Source organism: Falco peregrinus, chromosome 1, assembly GCF_023634155.1.
Source record: "Falco peregrinus isolate bFalPer1 chromosome 1, bFalPer1.pri, whole genome shotgun sequence".
Lineage (NCBI taxonomy): Eukaryota > Metazoa > Chordata > Aves > Falconiformes > Falconidae > Falco > Falco peregrinus.
Genome location: NC_073721.1, coordinates 54,360,393 through 54,370,596, shown reverse-complemented (window position 1 = coordinate 54,370,596; position 10,204 = coordinate 54,360,393). Strand labels below are relative to the sequence as shown.

General features: G+C 44.0%; 1 protein-coding gene across 1 annotated transcript in view; it reads right to left on the bottom strand.

The window, feature by feature from the left end:
* Nucleotides 1-6,731: 6,731 nt before the first annotated feature.
* TM9SF3 (transmembrane 9 superfamily member 3) overlaps nucleotides 6,732-10,204 on the bottom strand; it is a 49,340-nt gene continuing 45,867 nt past the window's right edge. The window contains exon 15 of the mRNA XM_055812040.1: nucleotides 6,732-8,031. Within this exon, the coding sequence (XP_055668015.1) occupies nucleotides 7,964-8,031 (68 nt within the window). The 3' untranslated portion in view covers nucleotides 6,732-7,963. The remainder of the gene's footprint in view (nucleotides 8,032-10,204) is intronic.

Genomic DNA, 10,204 nt, shown 5'->3' with positions numbered 1-10,204 from the left:
CTTTACTTGCACAATCAGAATGAGCCTGTGAGGGAGCTCAGAGGAGTCTGTTACTATTGCCCACACACAAACAAAAAAGCCACCCCGCTACGGCAGGCTCTGGAAATCCCGAACATGCTGCCTGACCCTTCCAGAAACGGCTGTCAGTACCCACTGTGGTGCTTTGCAGCAGGCAGCCAGAGCAGCGCACTGGGACGACTGCTGCCTGCCCTTCACGGGATCGTTCGTGTCGCCTCTGTTGGCAGGTGCCACATCAGCGCAAACAAGGGACATAACAGCCCTGGGAAAGTCTCTTTTTCATCTGAGCTGGTAAAGCAATAAGTTTCACGCCAGCAGCGCAGCTGATGGCACCAACAGTTAACCATCTGAAAACAAAACGATCCGTATCCATCGCTGCCAAGGGCAGCCTTTCCCTGGGCAGGATCCCCTCCCGCCCAACACATGCAAACAACATCCGCCGCCTTTTCAAGCCTCACTGAGCAAGAATGCACACAGCTCTTTCCGAGCAGCATCCACGAGCAAAGCTGTGCGGGAGCTACTTGGCGCTGAGGGAATATCCCTGCACACAACATGTCTCGAGGCCAATACACACACACCAGTTTGTTCGTTCTTCCACAAGACCTGCTTCCTCCCTGCTGCCAGCGCTTGGGTCCCTCAGATCTAACAAAGCGATGGAGGCACCACACCTTGGGGCCCATCCCACTGCCGATCCCTTGGCCATCCCCAGGTTTACATACAGAGATGGCCTCCCCTGGTCTCCCTTTGCTCCCCAAATGTGGTAAAATAATTCTTCCCCCAGGCACATGACCAGTGCGAGGGCAGGTGGAGCCCCGGGGAGCTGGAGCACATCCCTCTGAACCCGGAGCGCTCTCCTCCCTCTGCACTTCCCGTACCCCTCGCCTTGTGCACACCTACTGCGGTGCTTCGGGTTTGGTAGGGAACCACCGTGGCTGCGGCACCACGGGGCACCCTGAGAGCCATCACCTCCCTCTGCCTCGCGACACCCTAGCGAGGGCTCCTGCACCCTGCGGGGACCCTTACAGGCTCCCACCCCGGTGAAGCCTGCTCACTTTCCCCATCTCCTCTTGCCCATTCTCCCCCCGTTTGCACCAGCGGTCTATTGCTCTTAACTCCCCCATCACTCCTGGGGTCACCCCCTCCCAGGACACCCCCTCCTTCACCAGCTTGACCACAGTCATTGACAAATCCAGCTGATAAAATGCATCTTGCCCCCCACCCCCCCCACTCCGCCCCCCCCATTTCAGTCTCTCTTGCAGTAGGTTGGGGAGGGGTGCTCATTTTTTTTTTTCTTTTTTTAAACCAGTTTTATTGCACTGCCACCCAGGAAATACCTCTCGCAAGGTTAAATGATTCACTGCCCAGAAGGAATCTTTACAGGTGCTGACACATACGTGCTGGAACGTGTTCCAAGGGCTCTGAGACCCACTGCAGAGTGCCCGCTGCAGCCACAGGCATGTCCACCTGTGCATTAACAGCCCTGATCAAACAGCACAGCCTGGCCAGGCACAAGCAGCGACGCTTTGGGAAGCTAGGAGGAAAAAATCTCTTTCCTCACCAAAGCAGCAGTGGACATTGAGCCACACACGGAAGCTCCAGCCGCCTGGGGGGTGTTTTTGAGCCACAGTCAAAGACAAGCTGTGGGGGGCAGGGAGCGAGAGCTGTCTCACCTAAGTACTAATTTTGACCTGAACACTGGCTCCCACATTGAGGCAGGTCAAACTGGTGTTTCATTAGAGCACTTGAACCCATTTCCAGGGGTCGTGCAGGAGCCAGCTGCACCTGGCCAGCACTGAGCAACATTGTGGTTTCGGTGAGGCAGGAGGGCACGGGAACACCTTTGGAAAAGCATCCGTCAGTTCAAAATCCTGAAAGGCAAATCCACTGGTCTTTCCAAAGTGTTTTTTGCCATAGGGAAAAATAATCTGTCTTTTCCTCTTTCCTCAGAGGGACAGATTTGGGAAAGTAAAAACATTTCTCCGAGCCTCTGCTACAAGAGGAAGACGAGGTAAGCTGCACTCACCTGCTCACCCGCAGGCACCCTTCAGAGGCCGGCAGCCTGTGCTGCCCGAGTTTGGGCCGTTTCACAACGGTGGGCAGACATTTCATGAATCTCTCACAAAAGCAGAGATGCTGCTCCATGGACAATTGCCTTTGAGAACATCGCTGATTACAGTTTCTGCACAGCAGTTCTGTATGTACATTTATCTGTAGTAACATCATCCAAAGCACAGAGCTGGCTGTGGCATGGAACATGCAGGTATTTCCCCTTGTTAGGCAAGTGCTGTTCTAAAATAGGTTCCTCTCTACATGTCACTCTTTAGGTGGCCCAAAAGAGGAACAGCAATTTCCTTTTTTGTTACCTATTTTGCTATACATACAATTTTAAAATGCGGTACCTTCCAGATTCAAAGGTGGGTGTTGGATCACTCTCTAGTAGTGAGATAAACAGGGGAAAAAAATCTCAGCAAAAATCAACTTTCAGCTAAGTAATTCAAATTACTAAAAATGATTCTGGTGTCCAAATGCAGAACTTAAGCAACCTAAACCAGCATCTCTTTGGTATTTTATTTTAAGTCTCCAATTCTTGCAGGTAAATGTGTGTCTGCCTCTGTAAAACTGTCAAATCTCTTTACAGAAGGCGATGTTCACCAATTCATCTGCCAGATCTGGCCAGGGATTGGTAATGAGGAGAAAATTTCCATCCCATTCTTATAGCTACACCTCTGTAGCAAAGCAAGCCTCGCGCTGAGCTAATAAAATAATCCATTTTCCTAAGCCAAATAAAGTGATACAGCTAAACCAAGACCAGCAGTTCAGACTCAACGAATAATGTAAAATGAACTCAAAGGAAGGTTTCACCTCTAGTAGCCCAGAACACCACCGTACCTTCTCTAGCGCTTTACTACATCACAGAACTCCAGAATTCCTGGGACAAACCTTTGGGAAGCGAGAAGGAGCAGCCACAGACCCTTCCTGGAGTTCAGTGCTGCACCACAGGCATAAGCACATCTCGCGATGTTAGAAAACACAAAAACAACTTCTGTAAAATGAGGTGGCTTATTTATTGCATGTAAACTCTCTACTCCAAAAAGGCATATATTTTCTGGAATGCTGTACTCGTGCAACACCAGCTGAAGGATAAGCACAACTTCAACAGTTACGGTCTGGAATGCTGCAAACCCAAGGTCCCGGTATCTGCCCAGAGGGCGGGGGCAGTTCCTGGCGGTCTGGTTTACAAAAACGAAGCCTCAGCACGGTAGAACCTCCAGAGACATTCAGCACTGCTCTGTATTGTATTACTAGGAGCTGGCAGGAAAATTAACCCATCAGTAAGCCAAAAACGCTGGTAGTAACTAACGTCATCTCCCTTGCTCGTGGCAAATGAATCCTCAGTTTATGGCTTAAAGCCTTGCACCACAGCAAACAGACTGGTGACAACAAAACGGCTGTAACTGGCAAGGGGCTGGGGGCAACGAGACCGTAACGGCAAATGCATCACCTACCCTTGAAATTGGTCAGTCTGCCAGGTAAACCAGCCTTTTCTTACCCTTTTCCCTCCCGAGTGTGTGCCCTTTAAAGCAATTCTCTCCACGAACTGCTTGGATTTATTGGATCTGCACAAAGCCTTCCAGGTTCACGGGTTCTCCCACCTATTTCATTCTCTTTCCCACCCCTCACATGCCATAACCCCAAAACTGAAGAAAGATTTCAGAACCACAGAACTAGTCATGAAAGTAAGTACTCTAACAGCCCCTTCCCCCAGCTGAAAGAACACTTCCTGGATAAAGCTGCGAGATGCGAGGAACTACTTGTAGAACTTGCACGCCGATGTCTCCTCAGAAAATGAGGATAATTTTCTCACTGAAGCTATCTAGCAAAAAGCAAATGTTCTTTTGCAAGGCTTTGGAAAACAAATTACTTTAAAAAAAAACCAAACAAACGCTCCTGAAGAATGCAAGCCATGAATGCACCGCTTCAAAATTTTAAAGCATGGCTTTACTCCAACAGAAGCCCCACAACAGCAGGGCCTTTCACGGGTTTGGTGGTAACCCTGCTAAGATACTTGTTCCAGACAGCAGCAGCGCTAACAGCCCTTGCAGAGCCGCCACTACCATTTGGCTACAGAAGATCCAAGAGATCCAAAACCAGTATCCTCCTCCAACCTACAGTTCCAACCGACTCTTAAAATGAACCACAAGCTGCACAATTAAGAACTAATTCAAGATAAGAGGACCCCTCAACTCTAGCTCTACTGTTCAGTTTACTTGTCCACAGACCAGAGAGGAAACTTGTTTTTCCTGAGGTTATACTTTCCGGACACATTCTGGTGGAGAAATTGCTGATGCACTCAGTTCAGCAGTTTTGCTGTTTTCAGTGAAACTGTGTATACTTTACTGGGCAAATCTGGCCAGATGCTGGTGATGCTGAAGCCAGAGCAAAATGTAACTTTCTCATTTGTGTTACCTCTGCAGCAATGACAGCAATAAGAATGTGCCATCAATCTTACCTACTTTTAGCACCAGGAGTGTAAAACATATTAGGGTTTGGTTTTCTTTTTCAGCCTGAAACTTGTTAGAGAAATGCAACTAAACTATCATACAGAAAACAGTTTAATTATGTGTCCTTTACACACTTTGGAATGTAATTCAAGAGAGGAATTAATAAACACTGTTGCTTCAAAACATGCACACATCAAAAAGAGAGCATAACGTAATGTTTATTTGCAGTCTCCATTATCTCTGACTCAGTGTTCAGCACTTTTCATACACAAAGTACCAGAGGTGCTTTCTATATGCACTCTGCCTCAACTGAAAAGATTTACAGTTGTATTTACCTAAAGCATTTGATCAAGATCAGCTGTTGCTACGGAACGATTTTCCCAGTTCTCTGGCCTCTGTACCAGAAGTGGGAAGAGAAGCACCAGGCGGCCAGCTGAAGAGGTACCAAAACCACTTGAATTCAAGAACCAGAAATTCCTAAGAAACAACCATGGAAAGAGGAGTGTTGGCTGTAAGATCTTTATTTCTTCCATAAAAGAGGAAGGACTACATCATCTAAGCAGAGAGCTTCTGAATTCTATATAAGCAAGATGGTTCAAGCTATACCCACAGTTTTTGAGGGGCAAATAAATAGCCTTGTCCCAAGGAGCAACCAGAAAGACAAGCTGTTGAAAACCAGCCGCATTTTGCATTCTTTCAGAAACCAAACCGCAGGGGGAAAACAACGCAACCCCCTACCTCACTCATGTGCTAGGGTGGAAGTATAAAAATGTCAATTATTTAAACACAGTACTTCTCCAGAGGAACGTGCTTGCAGAAAAGCAATGCCTGTGCAGTAAGTATCTTTTCAATGTCACTTTAAAAGCTATACAATACTACCTGGATATGCAAAAGCTAATAATGCCAGAGGATAGAGAAAGCAAATAGGCAGCCCACCATTCTGTGGCATTAAAAAGTGATTAAATGAAATTCACAAACGGTTTAGTGACATTTCTGAAAGACTAATCACATAGCAGTGCTCTAAATAGAGAAACAGACCCATTATCAAAATACTCCCTTTAAAAAACTTGTATCTCGGTGGAGTACTTAATGTATTTATTGTGTGGAGATAATGGCTTCTCACTTCAGGTTTAGAAGAACATGGGTGAAAAGAGGGCTTCCTACCGTTGCACGCACTAGCAAGAACTGGTACAAAACCCATCTTTGCTTTAAGTCTCCATGTTTTGGAACAAAGGAAAACGAGCTGTTGACCCAGTTTGTAAGCTCATCTTAAAATCAGCCTGTGCTTTTAAAAAAAAAAAATATCTGTTAAACAGCAGAGTGTTCAGCTACAGGCACCAACCATTCACTTGAAGCAAAACTTAATTATTTTCTGACAGATTGGTTAAAATTGGCCAGGGAAATCAGAGCTGAAAGCTCAGATACTTTTCATAAGCCATACACAGCAAGATGCGCTGCTTCTCGCTGTTACCTAACAGTTCAGCTCCCCCAGCCTCCAACCCAACCCTGCCAAAGCACGGTTGTTTCTCACTGTGGCCACTGTATTATCAGTACTTTTTACATAGAGACAATACAGTGCTAATCAATAAAAACACTTTGCTCATTGTTTTACATTCTGGAAGTTCCCTTCTCCATGGCAGATGCTCTATTTCAAACAGCCACACTGAGGAAAACATCCCTATGTGGCAGATGCCTAGGAAAAAAAAATAAAAAAAAAAAAAAAATCAAGCCAACCAGCTCTCGTATCTGTCACAAACACATTCAGGCTATTTCTAGCTAAATACAGTGCATAATTAACAGTCATCTTAGAAACTTAACCTTTATTTGCCCATTTATTTCAGTCCACGCTTACCCCCACTTTTCTCAGTACACTAGTTGGATCACAAAACAGACTTCTCCACAAACAGTTCAGCCAAGAAGAATCTTTTGGGGCTGGTCATCCACTTTGGAGCTGTACTGTACAATGCAGTTGTTAGCAAATTCTGAATTCAAAGCATGGGGCTTTGATATTTGAAAACCACATTAATATTGTGTACAGAAACCAGCGTTCAGCAGTATTGCCTTTTCAAACATCTTCAGTTGCAAACTCATCTATTTTCAGAGTCAGAACATTTTTGTCTGAAAAGTTTATTTTAGTTCTCTGAACACTCTAAAGCAACGGTGCTTTTTGATGTTACAGAAGTGTCCAGATAGGATTAACAAAAATGAAAATGTTCTAAATTACAAATTTAATTCCTGTAAGAGCTTGAGAAAGGAAATAGAACAGAAAAGCATGACATACACACATTGTGAAGAAACCCCAACTTTTCATGCAATGGCAGGCAAGATGTAAAAAGCCACCCAAATTCACACATTTTTACACCGAATCATCAGAAAAGTACTCTGTAGTAAATCTGTACATCCAAATACATTTGGGATCTACACCTAAGTTACATTATTTAATGTTTATATACACTTATTACCCCTTGTATAATGTCTAAAGGAAAATCTTCATTCAAACCCAAACCAAAAAAAAAAAAAACCCAAGAAAAAAAACAAAACAAAACAAAAAAAAAACAAAAAACCAAGACTAACTTGGAAAAAAGGAGAATCACTTTAGACATTCAGTTAAAATGTTGGGTTTTGTTTTAATCTACACTTCAAAGTGTTTATTAAAAAACCAAACAGTCCTCCCCATTTAACATTTTGCTTTCTAACTGTACAGTAAATTGCATTGCAGAGAACACATCCCGTCTTTAGACTGTATTTTCTTTGGATGGATTTAACATGTAGCTGGATATTATTTTAAAGATAAATAAAGGGAAGTTGGTCCAACTAGAACAATAGCTGATATATTACATGCATATGGGTTTTTTATATATTTTTAAATTATTTTTTAAACAAATGAGTGTAGGGTATAGTTGATATTGCAAATAAACCAAAAAGCACCTGGAGTCAAAATATAAAACATACCTCCTTATCCTGGCAATGGCAGTAAAAATCAGAAGAGTAATCTTTCTGGAACCGCATTTTTACATAATTTAGAAATGTTAAGTACCAGGAAGACTACTAATCAAGTAGTTTTAGCAGCCAAGTTTCCCTCTTTTTATTGAATGGAACAAATGCTTTAAATAAACCGTTTGTCCTCTTCACTGAAGAGAGCTAGCCTATTCATCTTTAATGAGCTAGGTTTTTTGTTTTTTTGTGGGTTTTTTTGGGGAAGATTAGCCACGTACTGTAGTAATGCCTACTGCATATAATCCAAGCATTTGCTGTGAACAGTTGGAGAAAGCAGTCAGTAAGAACCTAGGATCAATGAAATAGATGTTACTTTAAGCCATCCACAAAATGGAGACCTATATAGTGCCCAGTGTTAAAACCCCAATCTCTTCTCGCGCTTTATGTTGTGCAAGTTCATCCCCATGAAAACAGGAGCTGATCCATAGTTCAATTTTCTTATTTCCTTAGTCAATTTTCACATTAGTGTAGATTTTACGAACAAAGGCACTTGTTCCCATGTAACCAATAGCTCCTGCAAAATAAACCAAAAACATTGAATATGTTAGAGCTGATCATCAAAATAAGGCAGCAATATAACACACGCTTAAACAGAGAAGCCGCATAAAGGATGCATTCTGCACACAGAAAATTATTTACCTGCAATACTTGTTCTCAATCTCTAATTATCCGTGCTCCCAGTGCACGCCTGGCAAGAGCTCCCCTAGTCTAGCAATCTAAATCCATTAAGCCATCTTACCAAGAGGCCATGCTCACTTGGCCTCGATAAATATAGCAGCCCCCCTACTGCTGCCAATAACCGGGTCCCTTTTTCTGAATGGAGGGTAAAAAAACATACAATCACCCACTCTGCAGGGAAGGTGGATGGGAGGGCGGGATTTTATTATAAGTTACATGCCTTCTGGATGAGTGTTGTATTGGCAGATGGCTTTTTCCTTCCCACAAGGCACAAATAATAATCCCCATCCCAGGAGTCTTAAACTCCAAGGAGGTCTGTACAAAGAGATTAAACTAGTAGCAGTTAGTAGTTAAAGGAAATTGCAACCCATGGTTTTCAAATTAGTAAGAGTCATGAGCAGAGTATGCATTGTCACAGCAGTAACAAAAGAACAGGTCACTGGGTTTTTGATAGGGGCAACAGTCTGTGCTGAACCCAAAATACTGCAGGACTCAGGACATCTAGAAAAATGACAGAAATGCACTGGACCAAGACTGCATCTCAGAGAGAGGTTCAGCAACCTGCCTGGTCCAACCCAGAACCTCAGGTTTGCCAGGCTCGGTAAATACTGCGGCCTTACTGTCTACAGGGAGTGTCTTCAGCTCTTCCAAGCAAGGTGATTGCAAGTCTGCCTTGTGGAAGTCAGTCTGGCTAATTCTCAGGTTACAATTGAAGTTGAAAATCGAGCAAGAATTAGAGACAACTGCTGTCAGACTGCCAGAATAACACATCACAAAATATGGGCAGGAGAGAGAAGTCAGGGCCTGTAGCTCACTACAGAGAAGAGAACTCCTGATATCAAATGTTTGGATGTGCAATAAAGAAAGGACTCTAAACAGAAAAGGTATTTTTTCTTCCCTGAAGCAATACAGAAAAGCCCAGAACAAAGCATGAAACAACATTTTTGGTGATCTGGGATGCACCAGACTTGAACAATTGTGTTAAATACAAAAGCCTAACCAACACTACAAGTTTTCTGCCTAAAAGTCATCTTCCAGTAAAAATACGAAGGTTTTTTTGCCTTTAGGAATTACAGGCTGTACAGACCTGCAGCTAGCATTGCTGACCACAAATTTATTTGGAACCTGGAGAGTTCTTTATATCCTGGGGACTAATTGGATAATTCATGAGGTCATCCATTAAACCCACACAAAATTTTGGGTTTTAGATCCTCAAAAGTCCAGCATTCATAACTAACCTGGAAACCTGCACAAGGCAAAACTGACACACTGTTCCAATGCTACCGGAGTGGTAAAGAGCCTGTGGAGTCAGCCTCTGTGCTGCAGAGCATTTCAAGCTCTACAAACATCATGACAACCATTCCACTGGCCAGTAAATGAGGGATTTGCGTTACCAACCTGGACAAAGTAGAGCTCAATTAAAACAAACCGAGCACACGCAAGATCAGGTTGCTGCTTGCAAACACAAAGCGTGCTGAGGGCACAGCAGGGGGCCTTGGCAGTTCAAGGCGTGGCCAGTACCACGTACGGACAGACCTGAGCACAGGCTGTGCACAGGTGATGTGAGCTTGGAGCCGTACAGGAGCACATGCAGATTCTTCTGTAGCCTGTCAAGAAACTCATCTTCTGCCTTATGTGGTAAATGGACAAAGTAATGGCACTAGGCACCTGTTTTCTGCCTGTTGAAGCAGGCACTGCCAACAGATCCAATGCCCACTTCAGTTGCTAAACCCAGATGCATTCCAGAACTTGTTCTTTGAGGGTTTCTCTTGTGATGTGGTTCCAGATATCACAGAGATTTGGGAGAACAAAGCATTAGTTGTGCTTCATTTGGGATCTAGAGAACGTGTGCATGAGATGGAGGCGAGGGGGAGGAGTGGAGAGCAGCAGTTGCGTGAGACCAGAAGCTCTCAACCCCACAAACAAATCATAACCTACTCTGAATCACTGGAGCCCTATCCATGAAGGCCACTAATGGCCAATACCGAAGGCAGGGGTTAAGCCTCATG